The sequence below is a fragment of the Sus scrofa genome, chromosome 3 (genome assembly GCF_054392235.1).
Source record: "Sus scrofa isolate SSC_HxYL_T2T_F1_AM1 chromosome 3, Sscrofa_HxYL_maternal_Yorkshire_Landrace_v2.0, whole genome shotgun sequence".
Lineage (NCBI taxonomy): Eukaryota > Metazoa > Chordata > Mammalia > Artiodactyla > Suidae > Sus > Sus scrofa.
In genome coordinates, this window is record NC_139385.1 from 3,196,136 (window position 1) to 3,219,482 (window position 23,347).

The 23,347-nt window shown below is 61.4% G+C and overlaps 1 protein-coding gene across 7 annotated transcripts in view; it reads left to right on the forward strand.

The window, feature by feature from the left end:
- SDK1 (sidekick cell adhesion molecule 1) overlaps nt 1-23,347 on the forward strand; it is an 823,726-nt gene that overhangs the window by 757,698 nt on the left and 42,681 nt on the right. For 5 of the 7 annotated variants that reach the window (XM_085016314.1, XM_085016308.1, XM_085016310.1 and 2 more), the window contains exons 33-35: nt 8,022-8,157; nt 9,419-9,478; nt 11,603-11,704. In XM_085016314.1, the coding sequence (XP_084872440.1) occupies nt 8,022-8,157; nt 9,419-9,478; nt 11,603-11,704 (298 nt within the window). The remainder of the gene's footprint in view (nt 1-8,021; nt 8,158-9,418; nt 9,479-11,602; nt 11,705-23,347) is intronic. The other 2 variants (XM_085016312.1, XM_085016313.1) reach the window with 1 other exon arrangement.

Here is a 23,347-nt window from a genome sequence, read left to right on the forward strand (position 1 = left end):
CGCGGTCCTCCCCTCACTGCCCGCTCTGGGTCACTCTTGCCGACAGTGAGGTGCATCGAGGACAGAAGTCACCAAGGGGCAGGCCCACAGGGAGCGCGAGCCCAGCGGGGCCTGGGCGCTGGGGCAGGAGCAGGGCGGAGCTGGGCCAAGGGCAGTGATGGCAGCGTGGCCACGGCTTCTGGCCAACGGCGGCAGGTCCTGCGTCCGGAAGGGGGGCCGCCATCCTGGGGTGGGCGCTCGGGGAACTTCTCCTGGCACCCTCCACAGGGCCCTGGGGGACGGGTTCTGCCCTGGCCCCACGGGGAACAGAGTGCCCCCCACCCGACCCCCCGCCGCCGTGGGCGGAGGCCAAGGGTCAGCCTGAAGGTAGCGGGGCCGGAGGTGCTGGGGGCCAGACGGTCAGGGTTGAGTGTTGGAAGAACCACCGTGTCCCCTAAACTGCGAAAGTGATGACCCCACACCAGCGAAGATTCCTGCTTCCTCCGCTGGAGCTGCAGCTGGGCCTCACAAGGACGTCCTGGGTGGAATTGTGTGACCTCGGAGCAGGTCTGCAGGACAGAAGTGGCAGTTTCATAGGGTTCAGCCTGACCGGACACCGCCGCTTGTCCGAGGATGGAGCTCAGGGTTTGGACGGACTGGGCTTCTGTTCAGAGGGCAGAGGCTCCTTCAGGGGGCGGCCGAGTCCTCCTGGGCCACGTCGCCTCTCCTCTGTGGCTAAGGGACAGCGCCTCAGGGCTGGGAACGTCAAAGGTGATCAGAGGCCTTTCCAGATGTCCTCCTGGGGAGCCGCCAACTCAGCACTGGGGGGCTCTGCCGTTTCCAGCCTCACTGGAGCCTGGCCACGGCGTGGGGACCCAGGAAGCATCAGCCAGGCCCCACATGGGGAAGCCGCCGCCGGGGCGAGGAGCCCCGGACAGGACGGGCCTGGGACAGGAGGGGCCCGGCCTCCTGTGCACGTCCTGCCCACCACCGGCCTCCCCGGCCCCAGGTTCCTCCACTATCAAAACAGGAGGTCAGACCCCCTAAGGTCACTGCGAGGTCTCAGATCCAAGGCCCCTTCGGCCTCCACACCCCTAACTTCCATCAGGTCCTCTGGTGGGAGCTGGAAACACTCAGCATGGAAATCGTAGGTTCCAGGCACCTCTGCTTCCCACCTTCCACTGCCATGGTCAGTCAAAAGCAGGGGTGTCCTTGCCCCGTGCTGAATTCTGCCAGGTTCCTGCTTTATTTGCAGCCGTGGGGCTGACTGCCCGGTGCCTAGGTGAGTACCTGTTCTGTAGAGGCCATGCGCAGGGCTGTGGCATCTCATCACCACCAAATAGTGGCTGTGGACGAAGGCTGGCTGCCAGCCTGGCTGTCCTGCCTCCAGCCACCGGGCTCCAAGCCCTGGGTTGCGGTTGGAACACTGAGGCGGCGAGAGCTGCACCAAAGGGGTTTTGGCGTGTGTGACCATCAGCTGTCCCCCTTCTGAGCCCAGGAAGATGAACTAATTGCAAGAAGCCCGAGCAGGAGATGGCCAGAATGATGCAGTGTGGAAAGAAATGCCTGTCAACTGCCTGGCAATTGAAGTAAAATTAAAATTATGAGTCATTCGCTAAATCAAAGCCAACAGAACAAAGAGACTACGTTTAACTATAGATTTGCATCCCATATGGACTGTTTCACCTGTAAGCCTTTTTTTTTTTAGTTAATTTGTTTAAAAATGCAAACACCGCCTGTCCTTTCAAGGCCACTGACCTATGTGAACGGGCCCCCCGTGGCCTTCTGTCAGATCTGATTCTTCCTAGTAGGATAATCGATCTGTGCCTTTCATTCCCCTGCTGTGGAATCTAAGGATTTACGAGTCTGTTCTAGATAGCGGCGGCTCTGTGTTTGCACTGAGGGCCGCTCACGACGGGCGTCCACGTTTCTGAATTGATCACACCCCTTCAGCTGGCTGTTCGGAAACCTCCAGTGGGTCACACAGTCTGTCACTCCAGTGCCTTTCCCCTTGTGTGGCTGCAGTGGATGTTCTGTGAGGGGATTTGCGGCCGTTTGCTAGCCGGGGAAACGTCCCAGGGACAGGTTGCAGACGCCGGCCAGGGAGGCTTGGTGCCGTGAGGGCTGCTCTCCTACAAGGAGCGTCGTGGCCACCTGGGCAGAGCAGTCGAGGCAGAGGGGCCTCTTCAGGACACATCCTGGCCTTCATTCCTTTCCTCCCCACCTGCACCATCGTCCGTCCACAGAGGACCAGCTTCAGCCTGGGTGCTGAGCACCCAGATGTCAACGGGACAGATTCCAGGGCTTGAGAAACTTCCAATCAAGGTGTTGGGTGCTGCGTGCATTAGGAAACTGCCGACTCTGTCCAGAGGGCGTGGGAGGTCACAGGATGGACGGTCCTCCCCCAGTAAGCAGCAGGGGAACCAGGACCCAGGCATCATGGCAGCCGGAGCAAAGGCTTCAGGGCGTGACAGCCCCTGGGATCGGCTGCCGAGTTTCAGAGGCAGGTGCGATGGAGCCAGGTTCCCTGGGTCCTCCTGACGCATCTGGACTTGATGCCACGGGCATCGGAGGGGATCCGTGTTCTGCCCTCCGGGAAGCAGACGTCTTGGGAAGTCTCAGGCTCAGACCTCAGGACGATAGCAGTTGGGACCCAGCTCTGCTCTACTCTCCGCGCCACCTCAGGAGCCAAGTAGAGCCGCCCAACTCCCCCCTTCCACGTGTCCTGTCTGGGGAAGCCCGCGGCACCCAGCCCAGCCTGTCCCCAAGGGCTCTCCAGGAGTGAGGCTCGTGGTGGGAGTCCTGCCCCCTCCCAGCCCTGGGTCCCTCCCTCCTGAACCCTGCCGCCTCCAGAGCCTGCCGCCCTCGCCCTCCTGCCATCCCAGCTCCTGGTCCCCTTCCTGGTCAAGGCCAGGTGCATCCTGACCAGGCCACCTGCATTTTAACAGGGGCTTCGAACACTGGGAAAACACTCCGGCCCCCCAAAGAGCCTGCTGGTAGAATTTCTCTTGCACAGAGGCAGACCGAAGGCATTTCTGGAGGGGCCCCCACTTCCTTCAGGCATCTGCCCGGACAGGTGGCTGATCAGGTGAACTCACCCGGAGGCGGTGACACCTTCACCTACCAAAGCCGGCTCTCCAGCTCTTTCCCATCAGCCCGCTGGAGCGCCTGCCATCCTAGGCTTGTCCGAGGTGCCCTGGGGAGGTAGAGGGCACCAAGATGCAGCTGAGTCTGGCCCCCAGGGGCACACGCGTGTCAGAATCTAGGATCAGTGTCGTCAGGGCCAAGGGCTTCGAGAAGGGAGCCACTGTTCCCGGTCTGGAAATCCTCTCGAGACCATCTGGGCGCCCCGCCTGCACTGGATACGGGCTTGAGCCCAGGCACTGGGCAGCCAGCCTGAGCCCACTCCGCACAGCGGTTGTGAAGCCAGGGCCTGAACGGGCCCCTTGCTTCTGGAACTCTGCGTGTCACGTGGCGCTGCCCTGCTGGTACCTCCTAGGACGTCCAGAGTCGTAGAGGCCTCTCGCTAGGGACTGGTTTCTTCCAGGCTCAGGCGTAGGAAGTGTGGTGAAGCCCCACCCAGAATCCCTGCAGGCCGCCCCGGCCGGGCGCCACCGCGGATCATGAGGGCATGCCCCGTGAGGCCACCGCCTGGGCTGTGGCAGGCCACCAGGCCCCTCCCCCGGGCTGGGACGGCTCCTGCGGGGGTTCTGGTAGGGCCCTGTGGCCTCATGTGGACCTGCCCTTGGCCGGCAGCAGGTGTGCGGTGGGCTGGGGGCTCGGCCTCCTCCTTGACCCCGCAGCAGCCTCTCTGCCTCTGCGGGATGTGTTTGTGCAGCATCCCTGGCCTCCAGTGCTTCCCTCCACACCCCAGCTGCCTGCTGTGTGGACACAGGCTGGGGACCAGGTGTTTGCGGGGCCCAGAGCCACATTTGGCCCCCCGCGAGGACACGGTTGTTTTCCCAAAGCCCCCGCGTCCTGCCTATTGGATAGTTTTGGATGCGTCCTTCCCACCCCGGCCCCCCTCCCTGAAGGTAAACGCCCTGCAGCCTCACCTCTACCTGTGTGTCTGCAGGTCAGGCCTGGGCCTTTGCAGGCTTCCGGCCCAGGTCGGAGCGCCTGGCGGGGGATGGAAGGGGACCCAGTGAGGTGGTAGGGCTGGGCCCTCGAGACAGTGGTTTGCTCTGGCTGCTGGCCTCCTTCCGCTCGGACCCCGGAGAGGGAGCCCTCATCATCAAGACGACCCCCCACCGCCCCCTCCACACAGACAGGGCCCGGGGCCTCGCGGGCCGCACGCTGGCTTCATCCGAGCCTGGATGCAGGGCACAGTGTCACAAGAGAGGAGCAGAAGCCCCCGCGGCTTGTCTTCAAACCCGGGCGGGTTCACGACTGCTGGTGAACAGGCTCCTGCAGACTTGACAGTGGGTTCAGCCCCTCCCCCTGCAGTTCGGGTCCAGCCCATCCTGGGGGGCTGCCCTTGTGAACAACGGCAAGGACCCACCCATCCCTGCTCAGTCCTGGTGCCCACCCTGGGCAACTCCTGCCCCCTGCTGCCTGGGCCCCTCCCATCCCTGTGCCCAGTCACCCAGGTCCACTTCATACAGCCACCGCCTCTGCCACCAGCCTCTCCTCCCCCCAGAGCCTCTCCCCCTTCGAGGGGCAGCTCCGGAGCCCATCCCGTACCACTCTCTCTGATGCTCTGGTCTGCAGCCAGCACTCCCTTTCTGCCACGTCCTGTATCATAACTCAGGGGAGCTGGTGAAGCTGGTGAGTGGTAAGTGCTAGAAGGCAAGGCTGGGACTAAAGCTGTACTCACATCCCCCACCCCCCCCACCCCAGGCAGGGCTCAGCATCCTCTTGCTTCACACTGCAGACCAGCACTGAGCTCCCGGGATGGGGTGCAGGCAGGTCTCCCCTCTCCTCCCCCCCGCAATGGAGGAGCTCTTCTGACCTCCTGGCGGGCCCCTGCCCTGCCACCTGTACCCAGGGACTCGGGGGGCTGGGGGGCTCCCCGCCCTCCAGGGGCTGCATCTGTGAGCACCTGCAGCGCAGCTCAGATGCCGGGGTGGAAAAACGTCTTTCGTCGTCTTCTTACACGTGGACTCCTCCAGCTCTTCCAACCATTGTGTTCCCTACGAGACGGGTAAAGGAAACCCTATTATATGTGGTAATAGCTGGGTTTGGCGGAAGCCCTACTTCGTGCAGCTCAAGATCAAAAAACCAAATAACCCCGTCAAAAAACGGGCAGAAGATCTAAATAGACGTTCCTCCAGCGAAGACACGCAGATGCGCAAAAGGCCCGTGAAAAATGCTCGGCATCACTAATCATTAGAGAAATGCAAGTCAAAACTACAATGAGGTACCACCTCACACCCGTCAGAGTGGCCATCCGCAAAAAGTCAGCAGTGGGTAAGTGCTGGAGAGGGTGTGGAGAAAAGGGACCCCTCCTACCCTGTTGGTGGGAATGTAAATTGGCGCAGCCACTGCAGGAAGCAGTATGGCAGGTCCTCCAAAACACTAAAAATAGAACTACCAGAGGATCCAGCAGTCCCACTCCTGGGCATCTATCTGGAGAAAACCAAAATTTGGAAGAATACATGCACCCCAGTGTTTGTAGCAGCAATAGTCACAACAGCCAAGACATGGAAACAACCGCAGTTTTCATCAACAGAGGAATGGATGAAGAAGGTGGGATACATTGTATACAGTGGAATATTGCTGAGCCACAGAAAGAGTGAAACAACGCCAGGTGCAGCAACATGGGTGGACCTGAGCACTATCATGCGAAGGGAAGTAAGAGAAAAATAAGTATCGTGTGATAGCACTTACATGTGGAATCTAAAAAAGAGTTCCAAATGAACTCGTTTACAAGACACAAACAGACTCACAGACTTTAGAAACAAACTTAGGGTCGCCAAAGGGGACAGGGAGGGGCGGGAGAGAAGACCTGGGGGTTGGGACTGGCTCATGACACTGAGGTCTGTGGAACGACTGGCCAACGGGGACCTGCTGTGTGGCACAAGGAACTCTATCCGGTATCCCGTGATCATCTGTATGGGAAAAGAATCTGAAAGAGAGGGGACATATGTCTGTATGTAACTGAATCACTTTGTGGTACAGCAGAAAAGAACATTGTAAATCAGCTACATTTCAATAACATTTTAAGAACCGAATTCAAAAACAAGAAGGAAGCCCTACAGAATAAGGACTTTAGTTTGTCTCAACTGTAGCCAACAGGAAAGCCAGGACTAGAGTCGAAGGGGCAGGTGGCCAGTGTCCACCTTCCAACCTTAGGACTAGATCTGCACGTGTGTGTGATGCACACACACACACACACACACACACACAGGCTTTCGTCTCCACCTCCGTGTCTGCAATGGGACACTAGCACGGCCGCTGTCTCTGGCACCAACTAGTAATACAGCTTTGACCTTCCCCACACAGAGCCAATTTTTAAATAGGGGAGGGTGGTACGCCCCCCCAAAAAAAAACCCTAAAAGCTATCCTGAAAACAGTTTTGTGAACTCCAAAGGGAGGGATCGGAATAAAAGCCATGCCAGCAGCACCCTGTTTTAAGGGCAGGTTGAGACCCTGTGGTCACCAGGGCGGGCAGCCGCCAGGACCGACCCAGAGGCTGGAGGAAGCCAAGGGCAGCCTGGGACGCCGGGCCTCACGGGGCTTCCTGCCTCTCCAATGGCAGGGCTTTGTCCACCAAAACGCAGAAAGGGACCAATTGTAAAATAAACAGAAACCACACCCCAAAATAGCACCCCCTCCATCCTGCCCCGGTCAGACCTCTGGGCTTCACGCCTGTTCTCACCTCCCTTCCTGAGGGCTCCTGGCTTCCCCAGATCCTGGCACCCCGGTTGTCTGGGTTTCGTTTAGGGAACTCTTGGGCCAGGGGGCCGAGGGCTTTCTGCTGGAGAAAGCGGTCAGGGTGGTGGTTCAGCCACAGGGTCCTGGACAGACGTGCCTGTGGCCAGGGACCCCGGGGGCTCTGTGATCACCTGCCCCACCTGGAGCCACGCGTGCGTGCTGGCCCACCTCCCCTTTGTCTCATTAGCGCTGTGACTGTGAGGGGACCCTCACAGCATTTCCACCTGCGGGGGTCCAGGGCGGGCACTCAGGAAGAGGGGCCATGGGGACAGATGTCACACCTTAGAAACACTGAGGGTTCAGGAGTTCCCGTCGTGGCGCAGTGGTTCACGAACCCGACTAGGAACCATGAGGTTGCGGGTTCGGTCCCTGGCCTCGCTCCGTGGGTTAAGGATCTGGTGTTGCCGTGAGCTGTGGTGTAGGTTGCAGATGCGGCTCGGATCCCGTGTTGCTGTGGCTCTGGCATAGGCTAGTGGCTACAGCTCCAATTCGACCCCTAGCCTGGGAACCTCCATATGCCGCGGGAGCGGCCCAAGAAATAGCAAAAAGACAAAAAAAAAAAAAAAAAAAGAAAACACTGAGGGTTCGGTTCCAACCCCCACAATAAAGCAAGGCACACAACTTCTCTGATTCCTCAGTTCATGTCAAAGTTATGTTTATTCAGGGTGCGATAGCATTATATCTAAAAAATGATCTTAGCTTCATGAAGAAGGGGTGGGTTCCAGCTCTGCTTGAGTCCTGCAGGGTGGGAACGCCCCTGCATGTGGAGGGGTCTGTGCGGGCCGGTGAGACGGCCACAAGCCTGGGTGGTGACGGAAGGGACGGGGTGGGCCAGCCGGCTGATGAAGCAGGGCCAGGTCGCATCTACAGCTCTGCTGGGGTTCTGGCTTTACTGGGAACAGGCAGCTTCCTTGTCCAGCAGTGACCAGGGCCACGGTCCCCACCCTTGGGCTGGGGCTCAGGTATTCAGGCTGGACGTGGATGAGACGGCCTTGTCCCCACACACAGGCAGCAGGAACCCTGGCCCTGGTTCTGAGCCCGAGTCCCCTGCCCTCCTCCTCAGTGTGACACCTGCCTGCTTCCTACAAGCTGGAAACCCTCTGTTTGAACCAGTGCGTGGTTGGCTACATCTGAAGTGCGGTCCCCTGACTGTGGTGTCTTTGCAGCCCCCGAGGGACGAGAGCCTGAACGGCCTGCTGCAGGGGTACAGGATTTACTACCGGGAGCTGGAGTACGAGGGGGCCTCGGCCACCGAGTCCAAGATGCTCAAGACGCCGTCGGCACTGCGGGCCGAGCTTACAGGTGAGGCCTGCCCTCCTCCTGGCAGGGGGCTGCTCTGAGGCCCGAGGAGGTGCAGCTCTGCTCTCCCAACCCCAGGGACACAGCCCGGGACACAGCGAGGTGCGGTGAACAGAGGGGGCATCTGGGGGGGCTGCCTGGAGGAGGAGCCATCTGAGCTGGTGGTCAGAGTGACAGGATTGCCCGGAGGATGTGAAGAGAGAGGCGTGATTACAAGGGCCCAGCAGACAGTGGAGGCGGGGGAAGGCAGGAGGAGGTGGGGGCTCAGGGAGGGCCAGGGGGTGCTCTCTGTGGGGGGTGGGGGTGCAGCTGGAAGGTGGTGTCCTGTCTGCCGTGATTTTATTCAGGGAGAAGGAGCGGCCAGGGCTCCGGGACAGCAGGGCCGTCCTGATGGAGCGGGTCTGGGGGCCGGGGTCCCAGGACGAGCAGCTGTGTGGAGCCCCGCTTCTCCCCTCCTGGCTGATGCGTCTGTGCAGCCTGCACTGCACCAGCCCCGGGCCAGGCCCTGACTGTCCTTCCAACGGCCACGGAGGCGGTTTGGAGCTCTGAGAAGACTGCCGCTCGCCCTCCTCTCTCAGAAGGAGGCTCCCAGGCCTCTCCTGTCCTGGCGTCCCCAACAGCATCACAGAAAACACTTCAGCCCTTGACACTTTGTGCCGAGTCAGGGCGAGAGCGGTGGGGGGGCCCCGCCCGTTGAATCAGAGGCCTTCTGGGCCTTCCGTGCACCTGTCCTCCCATCCCTGTGCAGGTCACACGGGCAAACAGGCAGCTCCCCTGCTTCCTCCTTCACCTCCCCTTTTGGGGTCTCGGGGCTGCAGTTTGGCCCCTGCCCCACCGAGGACCTGGCTCAATTGTCGCCCCATTCTCGGCTTCACCCCAAGTGTCCCTTGCCGGTGGCCAGACAGCAATGGGCATCTCCCGGGGCTTTGGAGCAGAAGCAGGCCGTGAGCTCAGAGGGTGGGGCCGATCGGCGCGCTGGCCACGCAGCTGCCTGTCCCTTTTGTCGTCTGCTCAGCCCGGGCAGCCGGGGGTCCTCCCCGAGCACAGGCACCTGCGGGAGCGCGTCTCTGGGTCTGAGTCCTCTCTCGAGCGGCTTTGCGCTGGGCTGTGCCACGTGCTCATGCGATCTGATTCATCGGGGAGGGGGTGGCACAGGCCCACCCCCTCCCAGGCCGGGCAGCGTGCCAGGAGCAGCTCGGGTCCCAGGGGCAACCCCCGCTCCCCGCATGCTGACCCTGCTTCTGCTTTGCTTGGCCCCTCACAGCCCAGAGCAGCTTCAAGAGCGTGAACAGCAGCTCCGCGCTAACCACGTACGAACTAACACGTAAGTGACAGCACCTGCAGGGGCCCCGTGATCGGGGGCAACGGGGCAGTGCCCCTTGGCCCGTCCGTGGAAAGTGACCGTGAAAACCAGCTGGGAGGAATGGCTCTCATTTCTAGAATTCTCCTCCCAAATGCTGCTTCACAGCATGCCAGAACCGGCAGGGAGCCAGGAAAGGAAAGTTCTAGAAACAGAGGCTGGGGGAGGGGGGGATATACAGACACATGAGGTCGAGTGTGGGACAGAAAGGCAAGTCAGAAATGCCACGTCTCCTCTCTGGCTCCTCCTCTTGGGGTAAAAGACACATGACAGAATTTCCCGTCTTACCGTCCTTAAGTGCACAGCTCAGCGCCACTAACTCCGTGCACGATGCCACCTCCGTCACCTCTAGGCCTTTCTCAGCTCCCCAAACTGAGACGCTGTCCCCGTTGAACCCCCCGCCCCACCAGCCACTGACACCCGCCTTCTACCTCCTGGTCTGTGAACCTGGCTCCCCCAGGGACCTCCGGGAAGTGGGTCACATGGTGTCTGTCCCTCTGTGCCTGCGTCGAGCTGTAACGAGGCTCAGGGGTCACACGGAAGCCGCACCCGGGGTCTCCCTCCGTCCTCGCGCGGCCCCTTGGACTTCTGGCTGGGGTGGTGTCAGCGGGCAGCAGGACTGAGGCCCCAGTGGGGCTCACTTGGGCGCAGAGAGCTGGCTGGGCTGGCAGGGGGATAGATTGGTGGGGGGGAGGCGCCGGCCCTTCCTTTGGCCCGGCGGTGGGGGGCGCCCTCCGGGGCTGCCAGAGCCCCCCATTCACCCCCACGGCGCCCCGGGGACCTCTCATCCCTCCTCCCAGACATGGCTGCCCCGTTTGCCAAGCGCTCCCCGCACCCCCATCACTTGTCCTCCTTTCCCCGTCTCCCCAGGGAGTCCCTCTGGGCCGGATGCTCCCCCAGATGTGACATCCCCAGGAGCCGGGGAGGGGCCAAGTGCAGGCCGGGCCCCAGTGATGGGGGCTTCCTCCTGGGGGTCTCCGCCTGGGCCTGGCAACCGCGGGTTGTGAAGAGCGGGAGGGTGGCCTCGGCCACGCAGCTGTGTCCACCCTGGTGTGTCCCGTGTACTCGCAGCAGCCCCTTCCCCTCCGTGGCACCCGGCTTGAGACGAGGCCAGCCTGGCCGTCTGCATCCACAGAAGCCATGGGGCAGGGCCTGGGGGTCCCACTGACTGCACCCCCACAGCCCGAGCAGCTGCCTGCGAGGCGTCTGCGGTAACCATTCACGGGGCGGGGGGGCAGGCACCCACATGGGGCCTCAGGAGAGCTACGCTCCTGGGAGAACCTTCCAGAATGTTTTGATTAAAGGTCGGGTCAGCTGCTCTTACCACATCAACTAGAATGAATCGCAAGCTGCCTGCATGGTTTCATGTGCCCTGATTCACCTGCCCCTTCCTTCCCAGGCCACGGCTGTTAGAAATGCAAGGGCCTCGGCTTGCTGCTGTATATATATATTTAAATGTCAGGGTCTCTCCTGCGCCCCCATCTGTTGTTGAATTTTTTTTTTTTTTTTTTTTTGTCTTTTTAGGGCCACACCCACGGCATATGGAGGTTCCCAGGCTAGGGGTCCAATCGGAGCCATAGCTGCTGGCCTACAGCACAGCCACAGCAATGCAGGATCTGAGCCACCTCTGCGACCTACACTACAGCTCATAGCAACACTGTGTCCTTCGCCCACTGATCGAGGCCAGGGATTGAACCCATGCCTTCGTGGATACTAGTCGGGTTCATTACCGCTGAGCCGCAGTGGAACTCCCCTGTTTGTTGTTACTTTTAAGGAAAGACTCTGGCCAAAGGCAAGCCCTGACCGGGGCCTGGAGCCTCCACTCCTTCCTCCGAAGGAGCCTGCTGCTGCCTCTTCCCCAGTGCAGAAGAGGGCACGTCTTTGCCTCACCCGTGTCACTTTGCGGGGGCACAGTGCTGCCGGGACAAAGGGTGGCAGGCCCCCCGTGGACTTCTGTGTGCGAGGAAGCCACATTCTTCCCCCTGCGGCTCTTCAGGGGCGCTGGTCCCTCAAGCGGGCTCCCGGAGGGAGCTTTCTAAGAAAGGGAGTCGGTCCTGGGCCAGCTGACCCCGTCCCACCGCCTTGCAGATCTAAAGAAGTACCGGCGCTACGAAGTGCTCATGACCGCCTACAATGTCGTCGGCGAGAGCCCGGCCAGCGCGCCCGTGGAGGTCTTTGTCGGCGAGGCCGGTAAGCCCCCGTGTCCCCACCCCGCGGCCCCAGCTCGGGTGCCAGCAGCGTCCCCCTCGTCCAAGAACAGCTTGCCGGTGGGACAGCATGTTCCTGGTGGGGCGGGAGGCTTCCAGGTCCCTGCTGGAAAGAGGGTGCCGCCCAGGGCAGGGGTCCGGACGGCCAGAGTGAGCCACCTCGTCTTGCTTTTGAGCCCCGGGGTACGTAGCGTCTGGGGCCGTCAGGCTGCTCTCAGGGACTGATGCTGGGGGAATCCGGGTGTGTGGAGGGGGTGTTTGCCCTTTGTCACCTGCTGTCTCTGTCACCTTGGGCCTGGGCAGTGGCCTCGGCCCAGAGTCTGCTTGACCTCCTGTAACAGCCCTGCCCTGGTCTCGGGAAGCCGCGTGGATCCCTGCGTGCACCCCTTTTGGGGAGGGGGTGGCCCTGGGTTTGTTTCGGGGCCTGGCCCCTCTGTGGGGCTCACCCACCGGGAGACGCGGTGTCCTGGGTCAAGGTCAGGGCACCTTTGCCCTCCCTCCCGAGCCACCTCAGGACAAGGGCGTCCTAGCTCCTACCCCGCTGACCGTGTGTCCTCTGCCTTTGGCCAACGGCCTTGGGCTCCCGCTCAGGTTGCTGGTGCAGAGCTGGGGTGGGCATGGGGTGGCTGCAGACCCTCTGAGCACAGAGTCCCGGGCTCTGGGTCAGGTGCCCTTTTGTGGTTTGGAGATGTTGTCGTCATAAGCCCATCGACAGCACCAAGTCTGGCTGAGCTGGATTGTTCTGGAAAGGTCACCTGTTGTCACGGCAGCAGGGAGAATGAGGGAATGGGGAGCACACGTCCTGTCGGCCTTTCGTTACACAAGCCTCAGTGGCGGGGTTGGGGGCTGGGCTTTCCAGGAGGGCTGGGTCCTGCCGCAGAAGGGCCCACAGAGGCAGCGTGTGGCTGGGAGCGTGACACACACAGTCTACAAGGGTCGCTGGTGGGGACAGTCATGCCTCTGGGCGGAGGGGCACGGCCGGCCAGGATCCAAGGACCTGCGCTCCCAGCCCGTCAGCCTGCGCTCCAGGGCCAGGACTCGGCCTCCAGGGCCGGGTCCCAGCCTCCAAGGTGAGGTCCCAGCCTCCAGAGGTCGTGGGTGCTCTGGCTACCGCCTTAGCCAGGGCAGACGTCCAGAGAAGAGGGCTGCAGCCTGGGTGGGAGACAGGCAGGCCCTGGGGGCCGCACCCAGCCAGCCAGGTGACCCTGGGCCCGTGCAGGCTCCAGGCTCTAGTTCTGGGTTTGCTAGTTTCTTCGTCTTGCTTTGAGGAAGAATGCAGTTCATGTGCAATTTGCCGGCCTCCGTGTCTCCCCGTGTCCAGCCAGGGCGTCACGCACTGGGCACTTCCAGCCTCTTTCGTCTTCCCAAACAGAAGCCCCTCACCCGCCAGCAGACCCCTGCCCCTCCCTCTCCCCCGGCGCCAGCGGCCTCTCACTGACCACGTTTGTGAGTTTGCCTGTTCTGGGCTCTTCGTCGACCTGGCCTCCGACCTCATGTCCCCTTCACATCTGGCTTCTCTCAGCGGGTTTTCCAGGTTGGTCTGTGTTGTCGCAGGCACCAGATTTCATCCTTTCTCAGGGGGAGTCAGAGTCCCCTGTGGTGTGCGGACGCCACCTCTGGTTTATCATCGGTGGACACTTGGGTTGTTTCAGGCAGACCAGGTGTTTGTCACAGTGCCGAGCCGACGCCTGAAGCAGGATGCTGGCAGCCCCCTCCCCTCTCCCCTTGGGGTCCGTCTCCCGTGGAGGCCTCCCCCCCGACACACACACACTCATGCTGGGTCCCGGGGGTCCCGGAGAGACGGGAGGGAGTACGCGGCTCTGCCCCGTGGTGTGGGTGCCTGCTTCCCCAGGGCCTCGGGTCGGGAGCACAGAGGCTGGTTTGCTGAGGCTCCCCCAGCCTCCAGGCTGCAGATTCTCCCCACGCGGCCTGGCCCAGCTTCTCTGCCACCCAGCACGTTGCTCTGGCACCTGTGATAACGCTGCAGAGAACGTTCTGGAAGGCGACTGCCAGCCCTTCCAGCATTGCTACCAGGTACCCCTTGGCCACCCCTGTCTCCACCTCCCACAGCCCAGGGGTGCCCTCAAAGTGCCCTCACCCCATAATGCTCAGACTTGTGTGAACACAGCTGAGCTGCGGGTTCCTGAGCAGACCTGTCCACTCTGCCTGTTTCCGGCTGTGTGACACGGGGCCAGTCACTTCACCTCTCGGAGCTCCAGCCTTGCACGTCATGGTGCACAGGGGAGAGCTGCAGGCTAGGCATGAGGAGACACAGGTCCTTGACCCTCTGCCCCAACTTGCCTGCCCCACTCACAGGATAAATGTCCCGGACACGCCTGGACCAGCGTCCGTCGGTAAGTGGAGAGTGACAGACCCTGAGCGGTTTGCTCGATTCATCTGGCCTCGTCTACAGAACAATGAGAGGTTAATGACCTATGGGTCCTCTTTAGCCCAAATATGTAATGTTTAAATCCATTTAATCTCAGAGAGAAAGGTTAATCTTTACGAGATTCCTCATTGAGATTGATTTCTGAGCCCAGGCATTACAAATTGGTAAAAATAATACATCAGTAAGAACTCTAATTTGCAAGAGACAGAAACCCAACCAGGCACAGCTTCAGGCATGGCTGGATCCAGGGTCCTCCCAGTCTGGTCCTGCTCCCGTCTTGGCTCCACCCTCTTCTCAGCTTGCTCCTGTCTTGGATGGCTCTTCATTAAGGTGGTCTTGTAGCTTCAGGTAGCAGAAAGAACTTCCTTTTTTTCAACAGCACCTACAGTGGCAGCGCACAGGCTCCCATTAGCCTGCCTTGGTCACGGCCCATCCACAAACTGCATGCTGCAGCCAAAGGCCTGAGGTCCCCAAAGCCAGGGGATCATCTTCTCTCTACCCAGACCACATGGACCACATGGGAGAAAGGATCCCCGGACCCCCCGGGGAGCTCTGGGTGCTGCTGTCAGAAGAAGGGACCAGGCATTTACTCTCGCTGTCTGTGCCTCACTAACGGCAGTTTGCCAAGTGGCCAGAGCACTTTCTGGGAGAGGTGCCCAGGCGTGTCTGTGGGTTCCTCAGCAGCACTGCTGTTCCAGTCACCACGACCACCACGCCCCCGCCCCCCGGAGAAATCTCCAGGCCCAGTTCCGTGTCCCCAGGGTCCTGGGCCTGTAAAGGAGCCCACATCTCGGCCTTCACAACGCTTAGTACTGGAGGCCCGGCCGCTTTCAGGAAAAGGCTGCCCCTTGCCCTGGGACCGGCTGGGTTTCCAGACCTCCCAGGCTGCTCCCCGAAAGATGCACCGTCCCCTCTACACCGAGCTGCATCTGCCTGGACCCCTGCTCTTCCCTCAGTCCCTGGGGGGACCCCCAATCTTCCACTCAGGGCTCTGCTCTGAGGTTTGCAGCCGGGCCGTTGGCAACAGCTCAGGGGGGTCCAGCTGGGATTGTCATCCAGCCTCTGGGGGTCCCTGTGCCCTACTGGGCAGCCGCTTCAGCTCTGGAAAGCCCAGCATTTGATTTCCCAGCCTGGATCCCCACATCCCGCAGAGCAGCCTGAGGCACCCTGAGCCCCAGGCGATGCTCGGCCGGGACCCTCACCTCCGGTTCGCATCCCCTCTCGGGGCTCAGGGGTGTCAGAGCACGTCCGTCTCCAGACCCCCCAAAGTGCCAGCCCCCAAGGCCAGCCCCTCTCCTCTGGCTCTGGCTGTGCCGTTTCCCTCCCTCAGTGTGTGGGGGGGCCCTGCCTCCAGCCCCTTCCTGCTGAACCCGCATGGGTGTAACAGACAGCTTGTTCCAGGGCGTAAGCGCGCCTTATTCCTGCCCCTCAGCTTCAAGGCCCCTGCGGGGCACGGGTGGGCCACCCTCGAGCCTCCGCCTCCGCCTCTGCAGGCTTCCCCACTCTTGCCCTTTGCGCTGGGGCCTGGCGGTGGCAGATCCGGGCCAGGTCTGGGCTTGCCGCCCCGGGCGTCCGCGGTGACCTCCCGGGGCTGGAAGTGGCAGGGGTGCAGTTAGTCACCGGGTCACAGTGGGAGTTGAGACAGTGCTTTTCCCTGGATACGCGGGTCTCCGGCGCCCCATGTGTTTGTGTGAAGGGGGCTGTGGGCGGGGCTCTCCGCTGGGAACGGGGGCCAAGGCCTGGCGATGCCTCCCGTGGGTGGGGCAGGGGGTGCCTGGGTCCCAGGAGGTGGAGAAATGTCCTAAACCCCCTCGGAGCCCATCCTAGTGTCTTACACCCCCAGATACGGAACCACCACCCGACACGTGCACGGAGTCCCGCTGGTACCGATAAGCTGCTGCGGAGGCTGTTGCATATCTCTTACCACTTCTCTGATTCTCTCCTTAGGTCTCAGGGCGTGTCCCTCTCGCCCCCGTTTTTAAATCTTTTCTCACATGCGGTGAAAAGTTATCTCATGTTTGTCTTAATAGACGGGCCTTCAAAGGGCCCGTCTGATGAAATCCTGTGGTTGTTGATGGCGCATTTGCTCATGTTGCCGAGTTGATTCCTAAGAGCCCTTGATCTCTCAGGGGTATCACACTTGCTCGCGTGTGAGGCCCCTGTTTGCACTTTTCTCTGGTTTGTCACGCGTTTTATCAGGTTTAAATGGCCGTGTGGTCCAACCTCAGACCCGCTGCATCTCTGCTTCCCACCCAGGAACCCAGCAAAGATTCACCCAGCCTGTCTTCTGAATTTTTATGGCTTCATTTTTCCCCTGAAACTCTTCCATCCCTCTGGACTTTATCTTGGAACTTGGTGTCAAGTGAGCTTCTAAATAAATTGTTTCCAAAGAAGCCCTCACCCCCGATCCAGACCCATCTCCTGATTGGGTCTTTCTCTGTGATGGATCCGAAGCCTGTTTGAAATTCTCCTGCGTCGTCCCGTCTGCCCGAGGCTTCTTTCGGGTTCCACCTGTTACCGCTCAGCCTTCTAACACTTTCTTGCACATTTTCCGTGCGTAGTCACGCTCCTTCCATTTTTTCCCTACATTTCCACAATCGTTCTAGGACCTTTCCTGTCATTTTGGCCAATTTTCACAAGAGTGGGCGTTTTTATCCAAGGGTGTTGAAGTCTGAACTAACGTGGAGACTGGACGGCTTCATCTGGTCCGCGTGTCCCCTCCAGGAGGTGGCCTGTCCGTCCTTTGGCGTCTCTCACCGGAGCGGGAGGGTCTCCTGGCGCGGACTCCGTGTCACTCCCGGCCCTCTCCCTGCGGTTATTCTGCGAACCTGGGTGTCCTGACTGCGTGCCCCCGACCAGAGCCGGGCTGAGGTCCGCCTGGCCCCTGGCACAGCAGACACGGCCTGCGGGAGGAAGCGCCTTCTCCACTCTCCAGCCCCGGGGCCAGGACTAGCTCTGCGTCCAGCGGGATGTCTGGACGTGGCTTTCGGCTCCACGACGTTCTCCTAGGAGGGAAAGGGCGGACGTGCAGACTCTGTATCCGCTTCAGAGCAGCACCTGGGTTGCTTTCCGTGTGCGCCTTGCCTCGGAAGATTGCAGAGTATCTCGAAGCTGTTGGTTTGCTGTTTGTTGAGGAACCAGGGAGGCTCACTGGGCGATGCGGGTTCTCCATCTGGGAAGGGCTCCAGGTTCACACTCACGTCGGGTTGAGTGGGAGGAAATGCCCGCCCCTCGCCCGCCCTCTCAGCGCCCCCTCGTGGCAGGTGAGGGCGGCCCGGGAGCCCTGGCTCTAACCGAAGGGTTTCAGGGACTCCATGTAGAGCCAAGCACCATCTATGTGTCACAGGCTTCCCTTCCTGCAGCCCCAGGGCTGAAAACCGTGGGCAGATTCTCAGTGTCTCTGATGCCAGTCTCCCCTGGCCACGCAGCCGGCAGGGGTGCCTCCAGGTGGAGGTACAGAATCGCACACGGGCCAGCAGGCAGGGTGGACGGCTGTCTGGACAGCCTGCCGGTACCGGGCTTGTGTTGGCCCAGTCGCCATTCCGTCTTCCGGAGGAGCAGCTGGTGCTCGGAGATCCCAGGAGTACATACCCTTTGCCCCATGGTCTGGGCGCAGCCCGGGGTCTCCTGAGGGGGCATCTCCAGGGCCCAACCCAGGGCAGTGGGGCACAGGGGTGGGTGAGCAGGCACAGGGTACTCTGCCCCTCACCACGCCAGGGAGAACCCCAGGATACCATTGGGGGCCTTTGCTGCCTCCCCTGGGCTCTCCCTCTTGCAGCTGATACCAGGACCCCCGCCCCGTGAGGCCCGCGTGCGGAAGGAGGGGGCCCAGCCAAGCACTGTGTTGACTTTCAAGCATTCTCTGGGCACAGTGGGGACTGGGGTGCTGAGCGGAGTCGGGGGGATGGACGGAGGCCTGAGAAAAAGCAAACGGAACACAAGTGCTCCCAGGACTAAACCAGCAGTGCAGCCAGACACAGCCCTGGGGGAGGCCAGCGGGAAAGAGGGTGGCCTGATAGGGCCCCGGGAGCGCTGGGGCTTAGGAGGGGGGACCACCCCACAGGTGTGAGCTGAAGGCCAGGCCCCCCCAGAAGGGACCATGGAAACCTCTGGAGCCTCTGTCTCCACCCCGTCCTCCACACCCCTCAGGCATCCTGGCGTCTACGGGGTGGGAATACCACATGCTCCCAAGGCTGGGCCTCCGGCCTCTGGCCCTGCCCCAGTCTGCCCTCCAGCCACCCTCCAGACCTCCCTGCATCGTTCCGCTCTGGTGGGCATCTGCAGCTCCCCCGCACAACTCGCCTGGGTCACCGCCTTTCCCAGCAGACACGGGAGCCCAGGCTACATCGGTAGGCAAGTGACATTATTAATGACTGTTTCCTTCGGCGCAGGAAGGTTCTGGAGAATGTTCCGATGCCTGATGCTTTATTTGGAAGGGACCCAAACATCCACAATCTGGAGTCTGAGTCCTTGGCCAGATTCTCAGCCAACCCTGGGGGTGGACCTGGCCGGGGTGGACTGAGTCCTCACCACTGAGCAGCCCCGCGCTGGGCACTGGCTGGGCCCCTGAAGGCAGGGAGACCCCAGTCGTGTCCCTGAGGAGGGCGATGGCCTCGTGTGGGTCCTGGAAGGGCCTGAGGCCATCCAGGGTCAAGCCGTACAGGACGGGTTCCAAAGAGGGCCTTGGCCAAACCCAGCCCCTGCCTGTCCCTTGAAGCTTAAAATGCTGCCTGACCCTTTAGGGAAAGCATGCCAACTCTGCCCTGGAGGAGCTGGGGCCCTCGAGTCAGGCAGATACCCAAGTTCAAATACAGTCTATCCTGGGGTGAGTACCTTACCCCACCCCCCAACCCCCAGCCTCAGTTTTCTCAGGAGGAAGATGAGACCCAGCTGCTTTTCCTGCAGCTTGAATTTTGCGCATCCGAACTGCACAGGATGCTGGTGGTTAATTAGGGACCGAACTGCATTATTCAGACCCCATGGGCTCCAGGCCAATCACGGTCTGTTAGGACCTGGGTCTTGCTGTGATGAGAGCTCACTCTGCAGACAGAGACAACAACAGCAGCCGTTGCAAGCCACCTAGCTGGTTGGTTTGAGTGGCTTTTAGCTGTTTCTCCTCACGGAGGGTGGTAGCAGCGGTGGAGCTGAGGAGGTGGTGTGAGCAGTGGTGGCTGCGATGGGGCTGGTGACATGGGTCCACAAAAGCTGTGACTGGACGAAAGCAAATGCTGGATGCGTTCAGCACTGACCTGTATCATGGAAACATCAGTAAGAAAATCACGCTGGGGAGGTCCCGTCGTGGCCCGGTGGAAGCGAATCTGACGAGTCACCACGAGGACGCAGGTTCCATCCCTGGCCTCACTCCGTGGGTTGAGGATCTGGCATTGCCATGAGCTGTGGTGTGGGTCGAAGATACAGCTCGGATCCCACGTTGCTGTGGCTGTGGTGTAGGCCGGCGGCTACAGCTCTGATTCAACCCCTAGTCTGGGAACCTCCATATGCCGCAGGTACGGCCCTAAAAAGCCCAAAAACAAAACAAAACAAAACAAAAAAACATGCTGGTTCTTTTGAGTCTCAAGTCTCTCTGGCCTCCAGGTCCTTTGCTATTGAAACAGCTGTTTTTAAAGCATGCTCTTTGGATGCTCAGTGTCCTCGGACAGCAGCCGCTGTGTCGGGCAGACCAACGCCGTGGCGAGGACGCTGCATGTCCACTGCTGCCCCTGGGTTGCACCTGCCTCATCCTCTCCACACGCGTAACCCGAGCCCTCGTGACGCCACTCTTGCTAGAGGCACCTGAGAGCCACTCCAGCTCCCGCACGGCTCCAGAAGTCTGTAATTCCGCTGGCGCACCTGCCCGTAAGAAGGCCAGGAGCTTATCTTAGACCCCCTCGCATACGCTGGGCCAGGCCCCCCGCTGGGTCCGGGAGGGTTAAGAAGGCGTGCTGACCTTCGCAGAGGGTCGTCCTTGGCGCGGACCCCGTGACATCCGGCTTTTACACCAGGGGCTGCTCCAAATCCCAGCCAGCCCCTGGGAGCCCTCAGCGTGCAGAGGGCTTGGGCTGGGCGCTGCACCGGGCGGGTGTGTTCCTTATCTGCTGCTGCGTAACAAAGCATCTGCTTGCAGCTGGGCACACGCCCTTGTCACCTCACAGAGACTGGGGTCAGGAATCCAGGCGCCACGTAGCGGGTCCCCTGCCTTGGGGCTCTCACAGGGTGTCAGCCAGGACTGTGGCGCCCTCGGGGGCCTGATGGGAACGCCCCTTCCCCAGCTCGCTGGTGGTCGTGGGCAGGGCCCCGCTTCCTGGGCGGTTGGACAGAGGCTTCCCCGCGGCCCTGGCAAGGCAGCCTCTCCATGAAGCAGCTTGCCACACGGGGGCTTCGTGAGAGGGAGCTGGTGAGAGGGAGAGAGGTGCCAGCCGGGGGCACGAGCGAGAGGGAGGCCCAGGCTCCATCACCTGCCCTCGGCGCTGGTCCCCTTAGAGGAGGGGCTGCACGAGGGAGGGTGCGAGCACCAGGAGTGCGGCTGCCAGAGCCACAGTGACGCACCCCGGCTCCTTGGGACTCGCCAGGGGCAAGGGCATCTCAACATGTCAGCATGTGGTGACACAGTCCCCTCCTGTCTCTGCGGGGACAGAGCCCACGTGGGAGCGGTGCCCCCACCACCTGGCGGGGCCATTCACTGGACAGGTCACCTCGGGGGAGGAGCCTGGGAACACCACGTGTGCCCCTTGCCAGGCGGGCTCTGCCCTCCCCTGCGCGTGTCATTTCATTCCGAAAACCCTCCACGTCTGGTATTTACTCCAGTTTTACACCCGATGAAACGGAGGCTCAAAGAGATTGAACGGAGCCAAGTTCGGTGACCTCCAGCTACGCTTTCGAGAGCCTGGTGTACAGACCATTGATTGTTTTGCAAACAGTTTCTGTGACCAGGTTCCTGATGTTTCTTGCGAAGCTTCCTGAGTGTTGTTTCTGGTTCCGGCTCCGCAGTGGGGTGACAGAGGAAAGACACAGCCAGGCGAGCCGGCTGCTCCGGGAACCCAGGCGCACGGAGCCCCCACCCGGGAATCCTACACGGGGGGGCGGGGGGAGGGGGCGGGGGGAGCCCAGGCCCAGAGCCAGGCTGCCTGGGTTTGCCCGAAGCTGGAGCCACCTGCTGGCGAGTGTGTGACCGCAGGGCGGGGGGGGGAGGGGTTGGTTACTGGACGTCCCTGGGCCTTGGTCTTCCCGTCTGTGTAGCGGGGCAGTGGCTAGTACCCGCTTCCCGGGCTGCTAGGATAAGGGGAGCCCGTCGAAGGGTTTGGAGGAGTGACCTGGTCCCTGGCGTGACGGAAGCGCCCTGGGTGTTGTCATCCCACTGGCACATCCCACTGGCAGCTCATCACTGGGAGTCCAGCGGCCGCATACCAGTGTTAGCACCACGGCGTCTGTCTCCAGACAGGGACAGACGGGGGCTCTGGGTTGAGAGCCGGGCGATGCCTGGCCCTCTTGTTCGGCACAGATGTGTCTGAGGTGGTCTCACTCTTTTCGGTGGTAAGCTTTGTTAAAAATTACTTTGTGAAGTCATCAGTAATCCTCATTTATGGACCCGGAGTTCCTGTGGGTGGGCTCGCGGCTGCCTGGCCGTCCTGGGTGACCGGCGATGGACGTCCAGTGTGGGGGCGGCAGTGACTCACAGCCGTGTCTGGGGGCTGCCCGCCTGCCCGGGAGTGGCTCCTTCCTGTTTCCTTGGGGGTCTGTCCCCTCCTTTCCTGCGCCGAGACCCCGCTTGTCCCCATGGCGCTGAGGCCCTGCCATCACGTAAACCTTTCTGTGTCGAGGGGCGCAGAGGCACAAAGACCCGGAGTCTCCCCACTTAGGGCGACAGGGCTTTGTTTGCTGAGAAGGTGAATTCCGAGCCAGAATTCGATCTCCTGCTCGTTTTGACAGGAAATCAGACAGCGCGCCCAGAGAAATGCTGGTGCCATTAAAGGGAACTGATAGATGTGTAACTTTTTAAAAATCCTGTGAAGAGATACTTATTTTGTTACATTAGAACACTAGCAGTGATTCTGAAATCATCAGTTTAAAACTTGTTCTAGCCGCCTAATAAATCACTGGGTTACGAAAAGCAAAGGTGAAAGCCTGGCCTGAGCAGTGCCCAGCTTGGCCTCGGGCAGCCCCGGCAACCAGCCTCCCTCCGCCTGCTGTGACCCCAGACGCCCCTCTGTCCTCGGTGACCCCGGACGCCCCTCCATCCACCATGACCCCGGACGCCCCTCTGTCTGACCCCAGACGCCCCTCCGTCCATCTGCCATGACCCCAGACCCCCATCCCCTGCCTCCTGGAGCCTTGCTCCGGGGCCCTGCCGCGTGTGCAGTACCCCCGTCGCTGAAGAGCCAAGGGGATGCTCCGTTTCCGGGAGGGACCCTGCCCTCGGACTCCTGTGACGCTTCTCGTCTGTACCACCCGCCCCGCGCACTCAGCCCAGGGCCGGGCTGACATTCAGGAACATTTCAGCGAATCCCGCCGTGGCCCCAGATCACCCCTCGTCTCGGCGGCTTGAGCACCACCCGTGTTCCTTCCCCCGCGTGCCTGTCCTTCACGGCCGGCTCCCTCTCCCGCGCTCCCTGCTGTTGTCTCTCGCAGGATCAGCCCCAAAGTGGGACCCGCTAGCCTGGGGGTGGGGGGAGAGGGAGGGGCCGCAGAATATTCTGGAAGCCTCTGCAGGGACGTAGCCTGCGTGTCCCTTCTGCTCCCCTGTCGTCGGCCAAACTTGCGTCCAAGGGGAGACGTGGCGCTCCTCAGAAGGACTGTCACAGGGTGGTGGAGCCCCTCCCAGGGGCAGCAGGTGTCATGAGCGCACGGAGAAGGGCAGGCGACAACTCCATGCTCTCCCAGCCTCGGGGACTTTGTTTCTTACCATTCCACGGTTTGAACACACCAGGGCCGGGGCAGCTGGCTCGCTGCAGCAGAGGTTCTGGAAGCCTGATGCGGGAGGGGCCTGCAGGACACAGAGTTGGGGGCCGTGAGCCAGCGCCCCCTCACCAGCAAGTTCATCCTGGGTCAGGGCAGCCCCGTGTCCCACCGACGCCCAACGGCACCTCGGGGGCAGTGAGCCTGCCCAGGGCCAGAGCGAGCTGGGCAGAGAGCTGCCCTCACTGCTCCAAGGGACCTGCCTGCCGGGTCCAGCCCATGGCACCCAGTTCTCCAGGGCCTCCCGAGCACTCGGCCAGAATCCCAGAAGATTCCAGAAATCTC